At 42.2% G+C, this 26,485-nt stretch overlaps 1 protein-coding gene across 1 annotated transcript in view; it reads left to right on the forward strand.

Moving 5' to 3' along the window:
- arhgap39 (Rho GTPase activating protein 39) overlaps positions 1-20,873 on the forward strand; it is a 74,254-nt gene extending 53,381 nt beyond the window's left edge. Inside the window, exons 9-10 of the mRNA XM_042056157.1 lie at positions 19,056-19,225; positions 20,087-20,873. Coding sequence (XP_041912091.1) covers positions 19,056-19,225; positions 20,087-20,281 — 365 coding nt within the window. The 3' untranslated portion in view covers positions 20,282-20,873. The remainder of the gene's footprint in view (positions 1-19,055; positions 19,226-20,086) is intronic.
- Positions 20,874-26,485: the final 5,612 nt, after the last annotated feature.

Here is a 26,485-nt window from a genome sequence, read left to right on the forward strand (position 1 = left end):
CAAAGGGTAAAAGCGAACAAACCAGTTCGTAAGCAGGTAAAAGTGTGGCCTGAGGGAGCCTCCGATGCTCTTCAAGACTGCTTTGACACAACAGACTGGGAAATGTTTAAGCAGACAGCCACTTACAACAACCAGACAGACATAGAGGAGTATACAGACACTGTAACCTCTTACATCACCAAGTGCATTGATGATGTGACCCACACAAAAGACATCATCACTCGGGCTAACTGGAAGCCATGGCTGACAGGGGATGTCCTCAGGCTGCTGAGGGCCAGAGACAAAGCCTACAGAGCTGGGGATGAAGCTGGCATGAGAACAGCGAGAGCCAACCTGTCCCGTGGCATCAAGGAAGCAAAAAAGGAATACACTCACAAGATAACCACCCACTTCAAAGACAGCAGGAACGCACAAAGCCTATAGCAGGGCATTCAGGCCCTCACGGACTACAAGCCCGCGCCACAGAGCTGTGAGAGCAACATCCCTCTGCTCAACAACCTGAACCGCTTCTTTGCTCGCTTTGAAGCACAAAACAGCACCTGCCCACAGAAGACCCATCCCCCTCTACATGAGCAGCCCCTGTGCCTCTCTGCCGACAGCGTGAAGAGGACACTTGCTGCTATCAACACCCGTAAGGCAACAGGTCCAGACAACATCCCAGGTCGTGCGCTGAAGGACTGCGCAGGGGAGCTTAAGGATGTCTTCACAGACATCTTTAACACTTCCCTGAAGCAAGCCATCGTCCCATCATGTTTCAAAGCTGCCACCATCATACCTGTGCCGAAGAAAACTGCTCCATCCTGCTTCAATGACTACCGCCCTGTGGCACTGACACCCATCATCATGAAGTGCTTTGAGCGGCTTGTCATGTCACATATCAAATCCATTCTCCCCCCCACCCTGGACCCCTTCCAGTTTGCATACCGAGCCAAACGGTCTACAGAGGATGCAATCTGCTCTGCTCTCCACCCAGCCCTCACCCACCTGGAAAAAAGAGACTCATATGTGAGATTGCTGTTTATAGACTTCAGTTCTGCATTCAACACCATAATACCACAACAACTCATCTGCAAACTTGACAAACTGGGACTCAGTACCTACCTCTGCAACTGGCTACTGGACTTCCTCTGTCAGAGGCCTCAAGTAGTACATGTTGGCAACAATACCTCAAGCAGCATCACACTGAGCACAGGGGCCCCCCAAGGCTGCGTGCTCAGTCCGCTGCTCTTCACCCTGCTGACGCATGACTGCACTGCAATCTACAGCAACAATCACATAGTGAAATTTGCTGACGACACAACTCTGGTGGGTCTCATCACCAAGGGCGACGAGACTCCAATACAGGTTGGAGGTCGACCATCTGACCACGTGGTGCAGGGACAACAACCTCCTGCTGAACGTCAGCAAGACCAAAGAGATTGTTGTTGACTTCCGGAGAGGTCACACCCAACACCTGCCACTGACCATCGACGGTGCTGTGGTGGAGAGAGCGAGCAGCACCAAATTCCTGGGGGTGCACATCAGTGAAGACCTCTCCTGGACCACCAACACTGCATCACTGGCGAAGAGAGCTCAGCGCCGCCTGTACTTCCTGCGGAAACTCAGGCGAGCAAGTACTCCACCAGCCATCATGACCACATTCTACCGAGGCACCATTGAGAGCATCCTCTCCAGCTGTATCGCTGTGTAGGGCGGAAGCTGCACTGAATACAACAGGAAAGCCCTGCAGCGCATAGCGAACACAGCTGGAAGGATTATTGGTGCTTCACTCCCCTCCCTGAAGGACATTTACACCACCCACCTCACCCGCAAGGCGACCAAAATTGTGAGTGATGCAAGTCACCCCGCTCACAATCTGTTTGATCTACTGCCCTCTGGGAAGAGGTACAGAAGCCTGCGCTCCCGCACTACCAGACTCACCAACAGCTTCATACACCAAGCTGTAAGGATGCTGAACTCTCTCCCTCCTCTCCCCCCTCCACCCTCAGCTACATAACATCCTGGACATTGGACCCACAATGGCCGCCTGCACTACTCCACTTGCACACTTGTACACTTTGCAACTTGTTGTTGTTGTTTTGAAAACACAACACTTCTGCTGCTCTTACATAACTTGCACCACTATGCCACTTTTCTTTCTTACTTAGGTCAAACAGAACTACCCCAGCCTTTTATTGGCCTGACTTTGCACTAGTATTTTATTGACTGTCTATGCACAATTTCAACCAAATTTTGCTGCTCTTATTATTTCATTATATGTGCCCTCTTATTTACTTATTTACTTACTTTTTTGTTTACTTGAATGTTATGTTTGTCTGTGGACTTAAATTGGTAAAATATGTCTTGTCTTCACCATGGGATAGTGAGAAACGTAATTTCGATCTCTTTGTATGTCTGGAACATGTGAAGAAATTGACAATAAAGCTGACTTTGACTTTGACTTTGACTACAAGGAGGATACAAGGAAGTTTATTGTCACATGCATATAGTTACTGGAAGTAAGAAATGCAGTGAAATTATGCCTGGTGTCAGCCTATTTGTGCAAAGTGGGGGGGGGGGGGGTAAAAAGTGCAGTAGAAGAGGGGTTTAGTAGATTAAGTGGCAAGGGCTGCATAAGAAAGGTGGGGGAGGATTGGAATTGGGGGGGGGGGGGCACCAACAAGGAGCACCCAAGAGCAACAGGGGCAAGGAAAAACTCCCTTACCAAGGAAGAAACCTTGGGCAGATCCACGGCTCAAGGCGCTAACCCAACTGCCAGGGGAGATGGGATAGTGTGCTATGTATGTGGGGAGAGGGCAGTGGGGGGAGGGGGGGGCAGTGTACTGCAAGTATGGTGAAGGGACTTACTAGTGAGGGAGGGGGAGGGGGGGCAGTATACTGCAAGTATGGTGAAGGGACTTACTATTGCAAGCAGAGTACTGTATGTATGATGTATGTGAGTGATAAAGATGTGTGTGTGGGCGGGAGGGGAGTGTAGCAGTGACCGTGTGTGTGTGTGTGTAGTGTGCGTGTGGGTAGGTGGGGGCAGTATGCTGTAAGTATGTAGAGGATGTGTGTTGGAGAAGATCCTGAAGACAATGTGCTGTCTATGTAGGGAGGGGGGGCAGTGTGCAGCAAGTAGAGGAGGCTTACTGTAGCAAGCAGTGTGCTGTATGTATGTGAGGTGATGACAGTGATGATGTAAGTGTGTGTATTTTTTGTGTGTGTGTTGGGGATGGGGGTGGAGTGGGGAGGGGGGCAGAAAGGCTAGGCAATCAAGGACATGGGTAGATGGAGGAGAAATCAAAAATAATAAATAAAAAGTTCTATGGAGATGTGCAAAAGTTGGAGTAAGTCAGATATGTGTGTGTGTGTGTGTGTTTTGACGTGTGATGAAATAAGAAAATAAATAAAAGGTCTATAGCATAGGGTGAGGGATGTAAAAGTGCTAAAAGTCTTGTAGGTGTGTGGGGGGGGGGGGGTCATGAGTGCTGAGGAGTGAATGAGTGCAAAATCAGTATAGTGTGAGTTCAGAGTTCAGATGGCCTGGGGATAAAAACTTCTCCTGAGTCTCTCAGTTCTGGCTTTGTGACCACATAGGCGTCTTCTTGATTTCAGCGGTAGGAATAATCCATTGTTAGGATGAGAAGAGTCCTTCAGAATCTTTTGGGCTCTTAGGAGTACTCTTCTGGAATAGATATCTTGTAGAGCAGGGAGTTGAGTTCTTATAGTACGTTCAGCTGAGCGCACTACTCTCTGCAGAGTACTACAATCTCTAACTGTGGAGTTCCCATACCAGGTGATGATGCTACCAGTTAGAACACTCTCAACCGCTGAAGTGTAGAAGGCCTTCATGATGGATGTAGAAACTTTGAATTTCCTTAGCTGCCGAAGGAAGTAGAGTCGTTGTCTGGACTTCTTCAGAACATATTGAGTGTTAACAGTCCATGTTAGGTCTTCAGTAATGCGGACACCAAGGTATTTAAAACTTGTGACTCTCTCTACAGGTTGCCCGCTGATCATTAGTGGGGTGTAACTGTAGTTCTGCTGCTGCCTTCTGTAATCCACTACCATTTCCTTGGTTTTATTGATATTCAGTGTCAAGCTGTTAGATTGAAACCACTGTGCCACCTCATCAACCTGATCCAAGTAGAGCTGTTCATTGTTGTTACTAATCAGGCCCAAGATCACTGTGTCATCTGCAAACTTGATGATGGAGGTATGACTACTGTTGGCTTTGCAGTCATGTGTGTAGATGTTGTACAGCAGTGGACTCAAAACACAGCCTTGGGGAGCACCAGTGCTGATGGTTAATGAGTCAGATGTCAGACCCCCCACTCTAACCACTTGTGAACGGTTGGTGAGGAAGTCAAATATCCAGTGACACAGGGTGGTGTTTAGTCCTAAGGCCTTCATCTTTGTGACCAAGGTGAGAGGTACTATCGTGTTGAATGCTGAACTAAAGTCAATGAACAGCATCCTCACATAATTCCCATTCTCCTCCTCCAGGTGAGTTAAGGTGGTGTGCATGAGGTTTGAGATGGCATCCTCTGTAGACCTGTTGGCTCTGTAAGCAAATTGGAGGGGGTCGAAGGAGGCAGGGAGGGATGAGCAGATAATGTTTTTCACAAGCTTCTCAAAACACTTCATCCCTGTAGACGTCAGGGCTACTGGGCGGTAGTCATTCAGACATGATGGACTTTTGTTTTTCGGTACTGGAACAATAACAGACTGCTTGAGGCAAGTAGGAACTGTCTCTTGAGCCAATGATGTGTTAAAGATATAAGTGAACACAGGAGCTAACTGAGCAGCGCAGGATTTCAAAACCCTGTTAGAAATTCCATCCGGTCCAGCAGCTTTTCTACAATTAACCCTCCTAAAGGCATTGCTCACATCGACCTCAGAGACACAGAAAGGTGCATCCTCATTTGCTTTACATGCTGCAGCTAGTCCAATATAGTCTGTGTTTTTCATGTCAAAGCGAGCATAAAAAGCATTAAGTTCATCAGGGAGGGCTTTACTCACATTCATCATAGGAGGGGACTTTCTTTCAAAGCCAGTGATAGTTCGGGGTCCTTTCCACACTCGTGCTGGATCACCCTCCAAGAAATCAGCTTCAACTCTGTCTCTATAGCGCCGCTTAGCATCTTTAATAGCTCTACGTAAACTATAAGATGCTGCTTTGTAATCAGTCATATCACCTGAAATAAGCCCAGCATTATAAGTCATGGTGCGTGTCTTTAATGCCGTTCTCACTTCTCTATCCACGCTTCTGGTTAGACTCTATATCTATATATATACTCTATACTCTACTCTGACTAGACTCTATTTGTTCTGCCCTTCAGGCATTTCATTTGAATTTAATGCTTTTAATTTGTACAATTTCAGTTTCATCCAGACTTTTATTTTGATGTTTGTATTTTTGGGCTGAACAGGAAGTAGGCAGGAAAATAGTTTAGATCACTTTCGAATTGTGTGTGGAAAACGCTAGAAACGGCAGGTTGATTAAAAGTGCAGACGGTCATTACCTCAGAGAAACTGCTACATGTGATTTCTATACTTAAGGTATTGTTCATGGAAACTAGGTGACGTAACTAATTGCAATACTTTGCTGTTTGTTTTCTAGTTTCACTCTCTTTCGTCATTTGATCTCTTGATCTCATCAATGTGGATTCAGTACAATGTGAAGAGTGAAAATAAATCTGCAAATAAGAATTTAAGGCATTCTTCATGTTCATGAATAGAAGAGACTTTAGCTCACTGTCTAGTTGGAGTTAGCACACCTCACCAAGGACAGTACAGTGAAAAAGCGTTATTCAACTGGAATTTCAACGTCCAAAGAAGCAAGTAGAAAAGCAAGATAAGAAAAATGGAATTAGCTAAGTCTGATAATGCATCTGTGCATACGAAAAAATCAAAGAGTTTGTGCTCATCGACATCGAGTGCAGCAGTAAAGGCGCGCGCTAAAGCAGAGGCGGCGAAGGCACGAGCAACATTTGCAGATAGAGAGGCGACACTCAAGGTACAAAAAGCAGAGAAGGAAGCAGAACTACAATTAGGAAAAGCAACGCTGGAAGCTGAATTGAGCGCACTCGCACTTCAAAGAGAAGCAGCTGCAGCTATTGCCCAAGCCAAGGCATTAGAAGCAGCTGAACTAGACATAGGAGATTCGTTCAAGACCGATCCATCTTCACTAGAAAATCTGCAAAATGAAATTGCAACACGCACTAACGAATATGTTGAAGCACAAGCCGGGCTTGACGTATCACGGACTCAGACATCCATCCATGCCACATCACCTGGGGTAGCCTTATCAGAGGCGAGCTACGTCACATGGCATCCTCCAGCAGAGCACAACTCTGAACCACAGGAAGACCTAAAAGAGGATGAAACTCCTTACAGACCATCTAGGCAGCCGTGGCCCACTGGTTAGCACTCTGGACTTGTAACCGGAGGGTTGCCGGTTCGAGCCCCGACCAGTGGGCTGCGGCTGAAGTGCCCTTGAGCAAGGCACCTAACCCCTCACTGCTCCCCGAGCACCGCCATTGTAGCAGGCAGCTCACTGCGCCGGGATTAGTGTGTGCTTCACCCCACTGTGTGTACACTGTGTGCTGTTTGTGTTTCACTAATTCACCGATTGGGTTAAATGCAGAGACCAAATTTCCCTCACGGGATCAAAAAAGTATATATACTTACTTATACTTAGGCATGATGCAACACAGAGGCAGCAATTTCCCGACGCTAAATCTAGGCATGTAACTCATATCAGCGCACCACTCAATGGAGGTCATACAGGTCAGGTAAGATGGCCATGCCATGTATGCCATGGACAGCATACAACGAACATTGGAGATAGTGGACATCACACAACACCTGCTAGAGACAGCGGACGGCCTACAAAACCCAAGACAACACATCCTCGCAAATCACCACTTAAGGCAACAGCTCCATCATACGTACCCGTGTATGATCCATCCACTGCAAGCGTGGCACCTGAAACAGAACACCTGGCACGATACCTGGCTCGTCGTGATTTAGTGAGTACAAGTCTCTACCAATTCGATGATAAGCCTGAAAATTATCTAGCAGTCATCATTCACTAATGCTACTACAGGCTTAGGACTCACAACAACTGAAATGTTGGATCTACTGATTAAGTGGCTCGGAGTGGAGTCTGTCAAACACATCAAAAGGATCCGCTCTGTGCACGTCAGAAATCCAGACGTAGCATTAAAAAAAAGGCCTGGGAACGCCTCTAAGAGTGCTACGCCGCACCAGAAGTAATGGAGAAGTCTCTGTTTAATAGACTGGATGAATTCCCAAGAATATCAACCAAAGATTATGGAAAGCTGAGGGACCTAGGCGATCTTCTTATGAAACTTTAGGGTGCCAGAGAAGAAGGTTACCTCACAGGATTGACCTACCTGGATACAGCCAGGGGCATAGGGCCCATCATGGAGAAACTCCCTCATGGGCTACAGGAAAAATGGCTAACAGTAGGCTCGAGGTTTAAAGAAGAAAACAACGGCTACTTCCCTCCATTTTGATTACTTTGCCGATTTCATCGGTCATGAAGCACGCCGGAGGAATGACCCCAGTTTTATCCTTTCATGTGCGAGCAGTAACGGGTTGAAGTCAGACAAAGTAGCCTCTAACAGTTATGGGAGGAAAATATCCGTTCAAGACAGACATCTCTCCAGGTAAAGATCCACCTGCAAACTCACCTGAGGGAAAGCCTGATGGGCCAGAGAAAAACTGTCCCATTCACAACAAACCACATGCACTGAGGAAATGCAAAACATTTAGAGGGAAGATTCTCGAAGAACGAAAAAGCCTTCTCAAAGAGCATGGGATTTGTTTCAAATGCTGCACTTCAGCTAGCCGTCTTGCAAGAGACTGTAAAGTAAAAGTAAAGTGTGCGGAGTGTGACAGCGACCGACATCATGCTGCTATGCATCCAGGTCCACCACCTCAAGTCTTCAGAAGGCCTACACCCCCATCAGACAATGGCGGGGAGGAAGAGGAGCACAGCGGCGACAGCACAGCCATCAGCTCACACTGTACCCAGGTGTGTGGCCCAGGTCGAACAGCAAGATCCTGTGCGAAGATCTGTCTGGTTCGAGTATATCCACAAGGTAAACGTGAGAAAGCAGCTAATGTGTATGTGATTTTGGACGATCAAAGTAACCGTTCACTTGTGCGATCAGATTTCTTCGAGCTTTTCAACATCAAGGGCCAACCATTCCCCTACTCATTCAAGACCTGTGCTGGGCTAGTTGAGACGTCAGGCAGGAAGGCAGAGGGTTTTCAGGTCGAATCACTCGATGGGCAGACCAGCCTACAACTACCATCACTAATTGAGTGTAATGACATACTCATCGACCGCTCCGAAATACCGACGCCTGACGCAGCCTGTCACCATCCACACCTGCGAAGTCTAGCGCCGCACTTACCTGAGCTCGACCCCAAGGCGGAAATCCTCATCTTGCTAGGCAGAGACATTGTGAGGATCCATAAAGTCCGACAGCAAGTGAGCGGGCCTCACAACGCCCCCTTTGCACAAAGACTTGATTTGGGATGGGTTCTAGTAGGAGATGTGTGCCTAGGGAATGCACATAAGCCAGCTGTGTGCACATTCAAGACAAATGTGCTAGAGAATGGCCGACCCACTTTTCTCAAACCTTGCGAAGGCTTCATGAAACTTACTGAAGATATGTCCCAGGGAGCTGAAGAACCCACCACACGAGGCATCATTGGAGGCCCTCGGACTACAGGTCTTCAACGAGACGGATTCCGACAACAAACCTGCCCCATCCATTGAGGACATAATCTTTTTGGAAATCATGGAACGAGAAATGTACAGAGGGACATCAAACAACTGGGTTGCCCCTCTTCCCTTTAGAGTTCCCCGGCAACGTTTATCCAACAACCGCGAACAGGTATTCACTCGCTTCACCTCCCTGGAGAAAACGCTGCGGAGAAAACCAGAGATGAGAGACCACTAGAGGAGAATGAAGAGTGTTGGTACCTGCCAATCTTCGGAGTCTACCACCCGCAAAAGCCTGGCAGCATCCGCGTGGTGTCTGTTCACGTTTTTGGCAACAGTCCGTCCCCATTCGTCGCCATCTATGGACTGAGGAGTGCACACAAACATGGAGAAGACACAATCCAGTTTGTCGAACGTTATTTCTATGTAGACGATGGGCTTATCAGTGTGCCCACCGAAGCAGAAGCCAGCAGAGAACGCAGACCTCTCTCAGTGAATCGAACCTAAGGCTGCACAAGTTCGCCTCAAACAGGGAAGCCGTCCTACAGGCATTCGCACCTGAAGACAGCCGTCTTGAAAGACCTTGACCTCAGTGGTGAAGCCACACCAGTGCAACGCAGTTTAGGACTGCTGTGGGAGACAACGACAGACACTTTCACATTTGCAGTCTCAGAGCAGAAGAAGGCCTTCACTCGCAGGGGAGTTCTGTCAACAGTGAATAGCGTCTTTGATCCTTTAGGCATGGTCGCACCTGTGACCATTGAAGGCAAAAGTCTGTTGAGGGAACTCAGTGTTGACACATGTGACTGGGATGCACCTCTTCCAGAACAAAAGCTGAAGCAATGGGAAGCGTGGCGAGAGTCACTGCACGACTTAACTCATTGAATGCCAAGCTGTTTTCGGGAGCTTTGTCCTAGAGTGCCAGCAATCTAGATCATTGTTGCTGATTTTTGTACAGCCACAACATATTCTGTGTTATAGCTATGAACACATACAATGGCTCGATTAAAAGGTGAGACTTTAAGCTCTCGGTGGGTGCAAACCGTGTATTTCTACACGCCTCTGTTCCTGAGAAATCCCAAGCTAAACAGTGGCTAGTTTTCAGTCTTTCATGAAATATGAAGTGCTGCCACCTAGTGATAGACCCACGAAAATGGCCTGGTTTTGACCTGACGTGCATGCGTCACTGATTCGACCCAAAGCGGCAACCGAGTTATGATAAAATGTCCAGATAAAATGTCCAGATTGTGCGTTTTCATGAGTTTTCGATCGTCATATATTTCATTTCCAGTCATCACAGACTTCCCAAAATCACATATAAGGTGTGTTAGAGTGTCTAGTTTCGTAATTTAAAAAAAAAGCTAAAAATGTAATATTACGTTTTTGGCACTCAACGCATGGAAGGCACTCAATGAGTTAAGCAAGCTGCACATCCCACGTGCATACACAGCAACGTCACTTTCCAATGCAGAACACACAGAGTTATGTGTATTCTCTGATGCGTCCACAAAGGCCATTGGAGCTGTGGCATATCTCAGAACCATTCAAGCTGAGGGACAAGTCGAAGTAGGATTCATCTTAGGGAAGGCTAAGCTGGCCCCACAGTCCGAACCTACCATCCCTCGGTTGGAATTGTGTGCCGCAGTATTAACCGTGGAGGTCACTGAACTCATCCAAGATGAACTGGACACGAAGCTGGATACAATCAAATTCTTTTGTGATGGCAAGGTGGTGCTTGGGTACATTCACAATCAGACCAAACGCTTCTACATTTATGTCCATAATCGAGTCCGCCGAATTCGTCAGTCCACGAGACCCGACCAATGGTTCTACGTCAACACAGAGAACAACCCGGCTGACCACGCATCCAGGTCAGTTCCTGCGTCCCAACTGACAAAGACAACATGGTTCACTGGACCAGCTTTTTTGCACAAACAAAGACTACCTGAGGAAGACACAAGTCAGCCATTTGGACTTGTAAACCCAGAATCAGATTCGGACATCCGCCATGAAGTGAGTAGTTTCCTGGCTCAGACTCAAACCCAAGGCCTTAGCGCTGAACGTTTCCAGCGCTTCTCTTCCATGCGCTTCCTCACAAGGGCTATTGCGCTACTAATTCACATAGCCAGAGCTTACAGACACAGCACGTCCACGTCCATGATGGTAAAGGATGGCACCACTGCAGCCTTCCACGTACTCCAGATGAGTTGGATCAGACACGTCATCATCAGAGCCGCTCAAGAAGATGTCTTCACAAAAGAGCTCAGCTCTGGAGCTCGGACAGGCTGTAACCAAAGACTGTTTCATTCAAAAGCTCAGACCTATTCTTGAGGGTGACCTCATTCGTGTGGGTGGAAGATTGAAACACGCTGACTTGAGCACTCTGGAAAAGAACCCCATCATCTTGCAGTCATGTTTCTCTGCTACTGGTTCGACAGTATCACGAAGATGTCAAACATCAAGGCCGTCACTTCACAGAAGGGGCCCTGAGAGCAGCGGGCTTCTGGGTCATAGGCGGAAAAAGGTTAATTGCCTCAGTCCTGCACAAATGTGTAGACAGTTACCGAAAGTTGCCGAAAGTTACGCCGAAGAACCCTGAGAACTACATTGTGTATAGCCTTTATGACTACTGGGCAACAGGTATGTTTGTCAGTCCATCACATGACCATAAACTATCAAAATGGTCAGCACAGGGGTAGGGTCACTAAAAATTGTTTGGAGAGGGGGGGTCTAATGGGAAATTTTTTAACTGAAGCATTAGCTTACAAAACCAATTATTACAGTGCAATCAAATTTCAACCATCTCTTAAATGTTTTACAACCTCTGTCCATTTCCATTGCGTTTCTTCTCTCTATCCCTTTTTTCTCCTTTTTGACGTTAAAGGCCCTTCTCATTTCTTCTAACTCTCTCCCAGGATTTTTCTGTATGCAATTACTAAAGAACTGTTCAACATTAAAACTTGGAACTTGATCTAGGAATCTTGCTATCACTTTGATTCCAAAAATAATTCAGTGGAAATGCATGGATTCCAGTTTCTTCCAGTAGCAGCAATGCAATCCATGCATTTCCACTGAATTATTTTTGGAATCTGATCCCTTATCATACCTGTTCATTCTTACTCGTTGCTTGACTTATCGTGACTAAATTCAAGATGGCTGCAAACGCTAAACTTCGTGAAGATACTGTCTGTATAAATCGTCTTGTAAGTAAACTACCAGTGCTTTTTCAAAGTTCTCAATGTCTCGTTTTAAATGTCAGGGCCCTCGGAAGTCTACCAATGCAGTGTGGAGATACATTGAGCCTCGTAAATGGGTGTAAAACAGTGATTTATTTGCATGGCTAGCCCGATGCCGAAGCACCACTATTGAAAAAGCTGTTGGTAGCATCGGCTAACTAGCGCCAGATTTTGGAGTGCAGGGGACAAGCCGAGATGGGCTATGAGACATACGTTCACACTCGGTATCATGTTTCAATACACTTTAGGTCAATATCACACTGGAATTCTCCTTTAATTACGGCGAAAATCACATACAAACACTAAACTATATTTCTAACTCTGTTACACCCCTCCCCTGAATTTCACCAAATTCAAGCAGCAACCAAATAGTACTTCCAAAGGCAAAGAGTACACTACTTTCAAACACTAGACAGGGTCACCAATTACAGGACAGCCAACCACAAAGGTATCCAATAAGGATGAAGTGGAAGAAGAGGTGTGCAAACTCTCACACAACCAACCACTGGCAGTAGGGTGCCTTATACACCCTACAAGACCATAAAGCCATAAACCATAAATTCCATAAATTCTCCACAAAGCTAATCAGAAAAGCTAGATAAATAATAATATGTCATTAACTTTTATATTAGTATATAGTTTGTAAATAAACAGTTAACATTTAAATGATGTAAGAAATAACTGTTAATTAGTGCCAAAAAGACATTTAGTTAACTATTAATAAATATTAACAAAGGGTTAGGTAATTACTAGTTTGCTATTTATTATGGCACCTTATTATGGAGTGTTACCCAATTGGGAAAATGTCTACATAGCGCAGAGCCTGAGTGGATTGCACGATCGCACTCCCGAACAATTGTCGAACACCAAATATTTATAACCCTCCTTAGATACTGACACAACATTTGGCAACTTCGAACCCACATGTGACGTTATGAGTGGAACGTCGTTCGGTCTTATCTTTTGCTAGTGTTGTTTCCAAGTGTACAAACTTTTCACCGTAACACAAATTCAGAGGGTTACACAAAGTTCAAGGGTTTATACAGTGATCACAGGTCACACATTGTTCATGGGTTACATACAGTATCATTCACTTGTTTGCTCTTTACTAGCTGTTTTTAGTAGAGCCCGTCTCTGATGACGGTTTATGTCCGCAGCTGCAAGGCCGAGATCGCTTTTTTCAAACAGGATTCGCCCAGCCACAGTGAGGAACAGAGAGACATTGGGATACAGAACACACAAAGAGAATAACTAGCTAGAATAGCTTCAGTATGTTAAAGGTGCTCTAAGCCATGCCACGGGTTTTTTAGGCTAAAACATTTTGTCACTTACTGCAAACATACACTGTAAAAAAAATGTGATCTCTGTGGACAGCCCAGGCTCCAAAACCGGCAACAAAACAACCTGGGCAAACCTAGCCCATAAAAACATAACAAACTGTTTCAGCAAATCACAGACAAGATGCGCATTTAGGAGAGTTTCAATTGCACGGGAGGAGCACGGGAGGGAGGAGGAGGAAGTAGCGAGCTAGCTCTCTGTTTTGTTTTAAAGTCAACAGAAGTTACCCAGCATCGCTTAGAGCACCTATTAGTATTAGTACTAATAATTAGTATTAGTTAGTAATACTATAATAATTAGTACTAATAATTAGTATTAGTTAAAGTTATTTAATGTTAGTTAGGAATAGATAGATAGATAGATATACGTTAATTATCCCACAGGGAAATTCAGTTGTTTCAGCAGCCTTAAGAACATACAGCAAGCACACACACACACACACATAGTCCACATACATAAACAAAAAATTACTTTCACCCACAAGACATAGCATATGATAGCTGTCAAAGTGTAACTGCCTAATAAGACATAAATCAAGACAATTGCCTCCATATTAGATATTAAGATTTAAAAGATAAGTTGTCTCTCTCTACTCAAAGGAGAGTCGTTGTAAAGTGCTATTGCTGTGGGTAAGAAGGTTTTCTTATATCTGTCCTTACTGCAACTGAGTTAGCGAAACCGCCAACTAAACACTTTATTGTTTTGCCAGTGTACTGTGTAGGGGATGTGATGCATTGTCCATGATGTGTAACAATTTCTGCAACATCCTCCTTTCCACTACCAACTCTAGAGGCTCTAGAGTAGTCCCCAGCACAGAGCCTGCTTTCCTAATCAGCTTGTTCAGTCTGTTAGAGTCACTGGCCCTGATACTGCTACCCCAGCAGATGACAGCAAAGAAAATTGCACTTGCTACCACAGACTGATAAAACATTTGTAACATCTTAGTGCAAACATTAAAAGACTTAAGCTTCCTCAAGAAATAGAGCCTGCTTTCTTTCCTCAAGAAATAGAGTCTGCTTCTTGTAGACAGCCTCAGTGTTATGCTTCCAGTCCAGTTTATTGTCTATGTGAACCCCCAGATATTTATAGTTCTCCACCACCTCCACCTCTTCCCCCAGGACAGTGAGGGTGTTTGGCTTTGTCCTGTTCCTGCTAAAGTCCACCACCATCTCTTTGGTCTTGGCCACATTCAAGAGCAGGTGGTTGCTACCACACCACTCCACAAAGCGATCCACCGTCTGCCGGTACTCTGTTTCTACCCCCCCACCCCCTTAACACACCGCACCAATGCAGAGTAACTTCAGTGTATTACATGATTACCATTGAGGTTATATAAATATATAGTTTCAAACTCGTTCTCTCATCTTGATGTCTACAAACCACAGTGATACTTTATTCCACATTCCCTCCTTTGAGACTTGCACAGTCGCACCAAAAGATGCCATTCCAAAAATCTTTCCAAAAAAGATTTGCAAAGTAAAAAATGACCCTTCCTATCTCATTCTTATACTGGCTTCTACTGTATCTCTGACTTGACTCGAAGAGCATCTAAATGGGTAGAGGTAATTATCACCATTAACATGTCAGTGAACATGAATTTCTTTCGACTATGCCATTATGGTCTTTTCATCTTGTATAAGGAACATATTACTATTTGTTGAGTTTCTATTCAAACAACATATGTGTTGATGTCATACACCCACAAGATCAACACAAAAGAATTATGGATAGTTTTGAACATTCTTACAATAGGTGATAAAAACAACCTCTGGCTGCAGTGTAGCTGCAGCACAGTAAGTAGATGCAACATATTGGGTACTGAAATATTCACAAGAATCCATAGAAATTGAATCTTCATGATGTATTATCCAATATTAGTTGTACAGATGTATAGTCTATCTTATACACAGTCATTGAGCCAACAAAGTGAATGCAAAAATAGAGACTTTTTTGTAATTATTCCATATTTTGTGTGTAGTCAGTCTATACCTGACATACAATCTAAATAGTCCACAAGAAACCCCAAAAGAGGTGGGAACAATGCCCTCGTAAATAGCACAGTGCAATTTAAGGCAAAAACTTGACATTTGTATTGGAATTCATGTGGTTAATGTAGTTTTACACTCATGAATAGCTTGGTGAAGGTAAAAACGTAAGTAAAACTTTAATTCAAAAGCCGTTGGTTGATGGTCTTCACCAGCACGGTTAAATCTATAATCTGTCACATTGCATAGTTGGTCGTTGAGTTGTTGGTTCTCCTACTGATCTTGTTGCTGGTACCTTGTGTTCATTTTATGGTTCTTTTGGTGTGGGCCCTGCTCATGCTACTAGCATTGATGCGGTCTTTATTGTTGGGATCTTTATTGTTACTTCTATAATGGTATCTTCTCTTTCTTTGGTATTATGCTCTTAGTCTCTTCCTTGACGATTTTATCTTAGAGTAAAAGAACTGATGAACTGGTGTTACTGTCCCGCATATCCCAGTCCAGCTCAACCTTGTTGTAAAACACTTTGAATGCCTTGATTCTACAATAACATAGCACCCGATGTACCTGGTACGGTTTCAGGTATTGGAGCTTGAGTTCTTTGGCATAGGACTGGGGCTGGACCTGGAATAGGTATTGAACTTGGAGCAGGGTATGGAGTTGGAATTTGCAATATATTTCTGCAATGTCTATATACTGTTATTCAAATTTCCTATCCCTCCCTCCTTTTGACATCTTTAATGTCAACAAAAAATGGGATAAGTTACGGATTCTCCTGGTTGTCAATGTAATTAAGACCCCAGGTACATCGCTCCATTCACACATTGCAGGCATGCTCACTCTTAGATCTTTCTCTCATCTGTCACTCAATCAAGCTTAATTAGTAACAGCTAATCTGCCCCACCCTGTTGCATCCAACAGTTCCAGTGGGATGGCAAGGTTTGATTATTTGTTTTAAGCTTTTAGTTTTTCTGAAATGTTGTTGCTTTGCGTATTCACTCCTAACTACTACCCACATTATTATTTATTATGTTGACATTACATCAATATTAAAAGATCACAATCCTTTTATTAACTTTTTACATTGCCTTCCTTGTAACTGGTTAGTTCTTTCACAGAGTCATAGTTGTGTTAATAGTTTGTTTTTTTTGTATTACATGATGGGGCAGTCGTGGCCTACTGGTTAGGGCTTCAGGCTTGGAACCGAAGGGGTGCCAGTTCGATCCCCGGCCAGTAGGAACGGCTGAAGTGCCCTTGAGCAAGGCATCTAACCAGGGTTCCTACACATTTTCCATACTCAAGTTTTCGGTACATTTTTTTATTTTCTTTATTTTTAAAGTATATTTCTTTGGGCTTTTATGCCTTTAATGCGACAGGATAGTGGAGAGTGACAAGAAGTAAGGGGGAGAGAGAGTCGGGGTGGGATCCGGAAAGGACCACAGGGCGGGAATCGAACCCGGGTCGCCAGCGTACGGTGCAGGTGACCCAGCCAGTTGCGCCACAGCTGGGGCCACAGTTCATTTTTCTGACCATATTCTAGACATTGTCAATGGAGCGTTCTACTAGCATTGTAAAGAGCTGTATAATGATGTTTATTATAAACTTGGTAGTCCTTGGATACTTTTCGTTGAACAGTGCTGTGTTGGAAGGTGCACTCACATTTTTAGTTCTCTGTAGATACAGCATAGCCTACATATGTTGGAGAATAGTGCACTGCTGGCAGAGGCCTCATAAATCACCATAAACAATATTATTTGTTTGCAATAACAGTTTATCAGATAATGCAGTATCCATGTCTTGGTATGTTTTACAAAATCAAAAAAGTCTACCTCTAGTGTTTTAGCCGAAAATAGCAGAGCTACGCAAACATACCAGTGCACAACTGATCTACTGATCTTATTATTATTATTATTATTATTATTATTATTACTACTATTATTTATTTTACTTTTTTTATATTTTCTTAGTCAGATCTGTGTATCCCTGGGCACCTTTTTATGTTTCAACTGTTGCCTAACCTCTCATTGCCATGTAAAGCACTTTGGGTCAACTCCTGTTGTTTTTAAATGTGCTATATAAATAAAAGTGACTTGACTTGACTTGACAATGGTGTAGGGCACTTGGATAGAACAGGGGTTCTCAATTTGGTTTTGGTACCAGGGTCCCCTTGTGGGAGAATCTTTTTTCTGAGGACCCCCATTCAATTGTATCTTGATGATGTGGACTGACAATTAAGCTACACAACAGGGAATGGTTCATTATGACCTGAGTGAAGTGATTACTGTAGATGCAATAGTCTGGGAACACAAATATTTCTCCATACCCTTGTTTCTTTTTTCCATATTTATCCAGACCTGGAAATTACTAAAATCAAATTCCATACTTTTCCAGATTTTCCATACTGCGTAGGAACCCTGTCTAACCCTAGTGGCAGCCGTGGCCTACTGGTTAGCGCTTCGGACTTGTAGCCGGAGGGTTGCCGCCGGTTCGAACCCCGACCAGTAGGCACAGCTGAAGTGCCCTTGAGCAAGGCACCTAACACCTCACTGCTCCCCGAGCGCCGCTGTTGTTGCAGGCAGCTCACTGCGCTGGGATTAGTGTGTGCTTTGTGTGTTCACTAATTCATGGATGGGATAAATGCAGAGACCAAATTCCTTGTATACGCAAGTATACTTGGCCTAGAAACCTGATTTTGTTTTTGATGATTACCATTGAGGTTATATAAATACATGTTTTACAGTTTCAAACTTGTTCTCTCAACGTAATATCTACAAACCATATTGATAATTTATACCACAATAACTCTGTCAATGTTAGCCGAGTGCAAACAGATAGCCAAAGCTACGGTCTCCCCGAAAACATAAGCCCATCAGTTAGCAATGTTTTGATGTTAGCAAACTAGCACACATGGACTTTTTTACATCTCTTGTCAGTGTTATCTGAATGCATAACCAAAACTAAATTTGATATCCCAAAAGCAAAAGCTCACTGCATAACTAATCAGTCTCTTGAATGAAGGTTGCTTGTGCCCATAATTTAGATGCAGGCGCTTGTGATTCCTCAACACTCTGATGAAGCAGGGTAGTTGTTGGAGCAGGCATATGTATATTTCTGTTGAGATGCTGCCAATATATCCACTGGGCAGCTTATAGGAAATTCAGTCCAGTAACATGTCATTAGGATTTGATTATGGGGCCGATTTCAACCTAGCCTTGAAGCCAGCCTGAATTTACTCTACCCTGAAATGTTAAGTGTCTGAGGCATTTGAATCGACGTGGAATGAGTCTCCATCATGCCAAAATGCTAGCATGATACTTCAATAGTCTGTTTATTTGTTTATAATTGGTTCAATTAGTGACTCTTTTTAAAACTTGTATATGGGAGGGCTCACAGTCAATATACAAAATGATTTTCAATGCAGTGCTCAGTAGCTTGGCATCCAGCTGGTAGCAAGCTTTTTAATACATGATCCTTATTCTAAGATTCCCCAATAATTGTGCCAACCCATTCTCATATGAGCACAAATTATCCTTATTTCCTCTTTCACCTATTTTGCCTTATATTCCAGGTAATATGTGAAAAGCATAAAACTGTGCTAGTGTACCAGGTTTCTTACTTTTATAAGAAAAAGTGAACATTTCACAGCAGATTTGATTCCGCTCACCGGGATATGCTATTGTTTCTTATCCCTTCTCTGTTGTACTACTGAGACTGTTTTTCTCTCTTTCTGTGTCTCATTTTCTGTTTTAGCATCTCTTTTGAAGTTATGGTATAGGGAACTGGAGGAACCTGTGATTCCACATGCATATTATGAGGAGTGTATATCTCACTGCGACTCTCCTGAAGCTGCTGTGAATGTGGCACTTAGCCTGCCACATATCAACAAACTTGTGCTCTGCTACCTCATCCGCTTCTTGCAGGTGTGTGTCCAAAAATAGCTTGTCTGCTGCTGAACTTTATCATTTAAGGGGTCTCCAAAATGTATTTATTTAGTCTGTCAAGTAGTGAAATATGATAATTACTTACAACCACAATAATGAATACATGATACTACAATAAATGAAGCAAAGTCTCAGATAATACTGTCTTAAGCATGCATTGATAGATTTCTTAAAATAAGTCTTTTGAAAGCTAATTAATAAGATATCAGGAGAAATGCACCAGATTGACATGACATAGATTCCAATAGTGAAATCATTTTTATATAGGTATAAGTATAGGTATAATGAAGTTTGACTTGATCATAATACATTTCTTCACTGCTATCATCTCAGTTTCTACTGAATACGAATGTCTCATACTCAACTTGTAATTGGTCAGCTGTCAAAAAAGGTATGATGTAGGGCGCTAAACTTTAAAAGGGCTTTTTTGAAAACACAGTCTACTCCATAGGATTATAATGTAAAACGGACGCTGGCAGCTGCAAAAAATAACACTAGTCTGAACAAAGCCTTAGGCTATGGTGCGTTTTTCCATTTCACCCTTTTCAAAACACGTTCACACCTTTTTAAGACAACTTTGAATGGGCATTTATGAGAATTACACCTGGATGCACTGCCATCACCAGATCAAAATATTTCAAGAGCCAAAAGTGGAGATGCAAAACCATTGATTAGGATCCCTATCTGTATCCATGTCAGACACGTCTAAAAACATTTCGAGCCTAGAGAGTAGTGTGCTGTTCATTATTATCACAGGTGGATTACATTATATATATAGCCATTTTGCAGTTGTGTTTCATACCTAAATATATTTACTGTCACTTTCTCTGTTTTTAACAGGTCTTTGCCCAGTCCTCTAACGTCAGTGTAACTAAAATGGATGTGAATAATCTAGCAATGGTGATGGCCCCAAATGTTCTACGCTGCATGTCAGATGAACCACGTATTATCTTTGAGAACACTCGGAAGGAGATGAGCTTCATACGTGTCCTTATACAACACCTGAATACTAGTTTCATGGAGGGAGTGCTATAACACACATACACACACACACACAATGAAAGCACAGACATACAAACCATACCAACCATATTAAGACTCATTTTGACATATTTTTCAGCACTCCATCAAATCATGTATTCACATGAATGCCCTTCAGGATGAAAGTCAGTGCACACAGTCAGTCTCATTTTCCTATGTCCTCACCTGCTTTAACACAGTACATTCTCTGAATGTTATCAAAATACATTTCCATGACACTTTACTTAGAGCAGGTATGTCTGCTACATGTATTGGTGTTAACATACCACTATATCATGTACATGTAACAATATAGAACATAAGATGAAAATGGCAGTGTATTATTAGTTAGTGGCACCAGTTTCATTTTCAAAACGGGTAATGTATTTTGTGAATTACAATACTTGCTGCAGTATGGACCTATTCAAACAAAATGTGTAAGTCTATGTCAAAATGGGTAACACTTTACTTAAACTCAGTGATCTTGAAGCATTATAAACATATCATAAATGTTTATAATGTATTCATATTGCATCATTGCACCTGCCCGCACCAAAAATGTCTTGATGATGTAGTACAGTTCTTATAAAATGTATTCACCCCCTTGGATATTTCCCCTTTACTACTTTTATGAATGGAATCTTTTTTTACAATAATTAACAAATATCCCCTTTGTAATGTCAACGTGAAAGCAGATTTCTACAAAGTAATGTTAATTAATTAGAAATATACAGTATAATGCAAAATAAGCAATTGCATAAATATTCACCCCCTTCAAGTCAGCATTTAGTAGATTAAAGCATCTGCGTTAAATAGTCTTGCTTGGATACTGCAATTTTACTCCATTTTTCGGTAACACTCCATAATAAGGTGCCATAATAAATAGCAAACTAGTAATTACCTAACCCTTTGTTAATTGTTACTAACATATGTATTTGTCACAAGTTAATAGTTTTTTCATCATCAATTAAATATTTGTTGTTTGCATAACATCTGTATGTTAATGTTTTAGCAAATCTATTAACTAATATTGTATTAATGTGTTAATAGTTAACTAAATGTATTTTTGGCACTAATTAACAGTTATTTCTTACATCATTTAAATGTTAAATGTTTATTTACAAACTATATGTTAATAGAAAAGTTAATGACTTATTATTTAACTAATTGATATTAAACTGTGCTTCTGCCTATCCCAATATGAACCACTCCCCATAGGACCCTTACAATAGATAGACAGATAGATACTTTATTGATCCCGAAGGGGAATTTCAAGAAAAAAAACACAATAAAGTAAAAATAAAGTTGGTTTAGCTTAATTAATATATTAGTAGTATATAGCTATAAGCGTGGGGCCCCTTATAATAAAGTTGGTTGAGCTTATATTAGTAATATATAACTATCAGTATGGGGGACCCTTATAATAAAGTTGGTTAAGCTTAATTAATATATTAGTAATGTATAACTATCAGTATGGGGGACCCTTATAATAAAGTTGGTTAAGCTTTATTAATATATTAGTAATATATTACTATTAGTCAGACAGTGAAGGGACTGAGACCAAAACTGGCTTATCACTTTTATTCCTTTAGGAAAAGTTCAAACGAAACATGCCTTCAGACACTGGCATACATAAAACAGCATCTGCACAAGCAAAATAAAAAGTAGTTGAATGGGCTATTACATGCATGATTCCTATACCATCACTGTCAGCCCTACTAGCAAGGGAGACGTGCGACACAGAACGAGTTTATTAATATTCTGAGACTCACTAAACACTCACAGACGTAGACGATACGGAGGTAATGCATAAACATAATGCTAAACTAAATCTACATTCATTTCCTGCTAGACTGAATTGCACTTTCCATGAGCACTAAGCTAAACTACACTGAATGCATGGAAAGTTGCTAGCGGAGTTTACAGCTAGTCACGTTAGACTCGTGGTCATAATGAAAACATTAATAAACGTTCTCTAAGTTGCTAGAATTGCTACCAAATCCTAACAATACATGTAAAGTAATATAATACAGGTGGTATATCGAAGTTTTTAACGTAAACAACATTTTACAGTTACAAAATTAAAACAAAGTGGAGAGTGCTTTACACAGCCAACCTACCCAATGCAAAGCATACCGCTTCTGATCAGCTATGGCAACAATGCAAGGACAAAACGCAGCAGAGCGGCAGTATACCGTTTCTCCAAAGGGGGCTCCAAAACACCAATCTCAAAAAAGCTGCTTAATTACGGCGAAAATCACATACAAACACTAAACTATATTTCTAACTCTGTTACAACCCTCCCCTGAATTTCACCAAATTCAAGCAGCAACCAAATAGTACTTCCAAAGGCAAAGAGTACACTACTTTCAAACACTAGACAGGGTCACCAATTACAGGACAGCCAACCACAAAGGTATCCAATAAGGATGAAGTGGAAGAAGAGGTGTGCCTTATACAAGACCATAAAGCCATAAACCATAAATTCCATAAATTCTCCACAAAGCTAATCAGAAAAGCTAGATAAATAATAATATGTCATTAACATTTATATTAGTATATAGTTTGTAAATAAACAGTTAACATTTAAATGATAACTGTTAATTAGTGCCAAAAAGACATTTAGTTAACTATTAACAAATATTAATACAATATTAGTTAATAGATTTGTTAAAATATTAACATACAGATTTTATGCAAACAACTAATATTAAATTAATGATGAAAAAACTATTAACTTGTGCCAAATAGATATTTTAGTAACAATGAACAAATATTAACAAAGGGTTAGGTAATTACTAGTTTGCTATTTATTATGGCACCTTATTATGGAGTGTTACCCATTTTTCTTTGCAATACTGCTCAAGCTCTGTCAGGTTGGAAGGGGATCGAGTGTGAACAGCCTTTTTCAAGTCCAGCCACAGATTTTCTATAGAATTGAGGTCTGGGCTTTGACTAGGTCACTTCAGAACATTCACCTTGTTGTCTTTTCTGTGTAGTTTTCGCTGTATGCTTCGGCTCATTGTCTTGCTGGAAAGTAAATCTTATTCCAAGTTGTAGTTCTCTTGCGGACTGAATCAGATTGTCCTCCAGGATTTCCATATATTTTGCTCATTTCACTTTAACTTTACCTTACAAGCATGATGCTAACCACTATGCTTCAAATTAGGGATGGTGCATTTAGTCTGAGCAAAAAGCTCAACTTTGGTCTCATCAGAACGAAGAACCTTCATCCATTTGACCTTGGAGTCTCCCACATGTCTTTGGGCGAACTTTAGTCGAGATTATAAGAGCTTTACCACTCACCTAGCCTGACGAGCCAGACCCACATCAAGACCCACATCAAGGCCATTACTAATATGAATACAACCAGGGAATGCATGTTCACAGATAATGATCTGGACAAAGCAAATTAATTAAATGTGTTTTTCTCTAGGTTTGAAAACAGTAACTTTACAGAGGAAGGTGACAACTTAATACAAAACATCCCTACTGACCCTGGGTGTAGGATTGTAGTTAACTCTCAGTGGATTCAGTCCAATTTCAAACACACATGCACTAAAAAAGCCACAGGCCCTGATGGCATCTCTGCAATGCTCTTAAAGGCATGTGCAAAAGAGCTCCCTCCAGTGTGGTGCACCATTTTTCAGAAGTCTGTGGACTTACATACTGTCCCCACCCTCTGGAAAAAAACAATCTTAGCGCCAATAGCCAAAAAGAACTGCCTAACTGAAAATAACTTTAGACCTGTGGCATTAACATCATATGAAGTGTTTTGAAAAGTACATGGTGTCTGTTCTCAAGCTAGGGGTCAATCCAGCACTTGACCCATATTAGTTTGCATATAGACATAGCAGGGCAACGGATGACACCATAGCCAGCATCACCCACCTCATCATCCATCAAACACTTAGAGGATCCCCATACGTACGTATTTTCTTTGTGGATTTTAGCTCAACCTTCAACACTCTCCAGCCTCATCTACTTATTTCAAAGTTGAAGCACATGAATTAGAATCCTTTTTTAATGAAATGGTACTTTTCCTTTTTAACCAACCGTAGTCAGTGTGTCAGAGTCAACAACACCCTCTGTAGAGAGAACAGTCAGCGCAGGTGCCCCACAGGGGTGTGTTAGCTCACCAGTCCTTTTCACTCTGTATACCATTGAATGCTCAAGCAGTCACCCTGGGAACTATGTTTTTTACATTTTCAGATGACACAGCCATCCTTGGCCTACTGCATAAAGACACATGTACATCAGCCTATTTCTCAGAAATAGGAAACTTTGTGCAGTGGTGCGACACTAACCATCTCATTTTAAACGTCTCTAAGACAAAGGAGATGGTCCTGGACCCCAGGTCTGTAGTGGACCACAGTCCTGTGGTCATACATGACACACACATTAGTCAGGTGAGTTCATACAAGTACCTAGGAATTCACCTGGATAACACTTTTAGTTAGAAGGTACATGTTGAGAGTCTCTGTTCTCGAATACAGTAGAGATTATATTTCTTACGTAGACTCTTATATTTCTTACGTAGAGAGTGTTTGGTGTGGACCAGAGGATTATGTTTGTATTCTATCAGGCTGTATTGGAGAGCTTGGTCAGGTATGGGATGTCAGTATGGTTCGGCAACCTCACTGTGCAGTTGAAAAACAAGCTCAGTCGTCTGATCCACACGGCTATGAAGGTGATGAGAAGGAAGGAGTACCAGTCCCTTCAGTCTCTATTTGACCAGTCTGTTCTTAGGCAAGCTCAGAGGATATTGACTGACCCATCACATATCCTACACACAGAGTATGAACATTTGCCCTCTGTTAGACGATACAGAGTCCCACACTGTAAATTGAACCGCTTTAAAAAAAAACAAGGCTACCTGAGGCTGTAGTTGAGCTGAGGCTCACCATTCGCAGTGCTCAATCCGAGGGGCGGGATAAACGGTTGTCTTTCAAATTCCCTCTGCACGCAATAGGATAGCTACAACTCATGAGTCCCATGCATTTTCACACCAGCGAAGCTAGTTGGCTAGTTGATCAAACTTTTGCCAACTTAACAAAAGCTTAACTCGTGTCACGCTGTTTGCCAGCAGCAGCATCCATCTTCTTCGTTCTTCAAGTTTCAAGTAGCAGGGAATTGGAACCGTTGCAACTCTGCCATCATTATGTTTAGCCCGCCCACCGACTATACATGATGTGATTGGCCTGATCGAAGTTTCATTTTTCCATCTCGCAAGCCAACGGAGAGTTGCTAGACTGCCGCAAGGGTGCGTCTAGATTTCTAGGCTACCACTCACCCATAGAGCTTTGGTTTGTGAAGAACTCGGGCAATAGTTGTTATATGCAGTCTCCCATCTCAGCTGCTGAAGCTTTTAACTTCTTCTGAGTTGTCCTCCCCACCAGTATTCTTCATGAACCGTCACTCAGTGGTGACGGCCTGCTCTAGGCAGATTTACACATTTTCCACACTCTTTATATTGCTTAATGATGGATTTCACTGAACTCCAGAGGATGTTCAGTGACTTGAGAATTATTTTGTGTCCATCCCCTAATGCTTTTCAATAAAAAAGTAGTTTAGAGTTATTTAGAGTGTTCTGTTTTCTTCATGGTGGCCAGGATTGACCAGTGACTGGACCTTCCAGACATAGGTGTCTTTAATACTATACAATAAATATTCACTACAAATATTATTTTGCATTATATGTTTTAATTCATTAACATTACTTTGTGGAAATCTGCTCTCACTTTGACATTAAAGAGGGGATTTTTGTAAATGAAAGTAAAAAAGGCCAAATTAAATTGATCAAGATTCCATTTATAAAAAGCATGAAGGGGGAAATATCCAGGGGGGGATATTTCCCCCTTCATGCTTTTATAAATGGAATCTTGATCAATTTAATACTATCAATTTGATATATTATCATGAAGTCTTCTATGCCATACAGTATATGCCTTCCAACAGTGGACTTGACAGTGAGCATTTAACAGAAGGCAAAGATGTTGTCTTTGTCACTGTCAAGAGGTAAAAGAAGCTGCATTATGCATTCTGATACTATATCATCGTAATGTTTTATGAGTGCAGACCTGACAGCAAATAGTTATACAAACACAAGTGCATCATTATGAGGCGTTACAAATACTTCCCTCCATGAATGTGTTTATAATGCCTTGTTCATACTGAATTTAAGTAAAGTGTTACCCAAAAAGGACCATTCTATATAAC

Source organism: Alosa sapidissima, chromosome 12 (genome assembly GCF_018492685.1).
Source record: "Alosa sapidissima isolate fAloSap1 chromosome 12, fAloSap1.pri, whole genome shotgun sequence".
Taxonomy (NCBI): Eukaryota; Metazoa; Chordata; class Actinopteri; order Clupeiformes; family Clupeidae; genus Alosa; species Alosa sapidissima.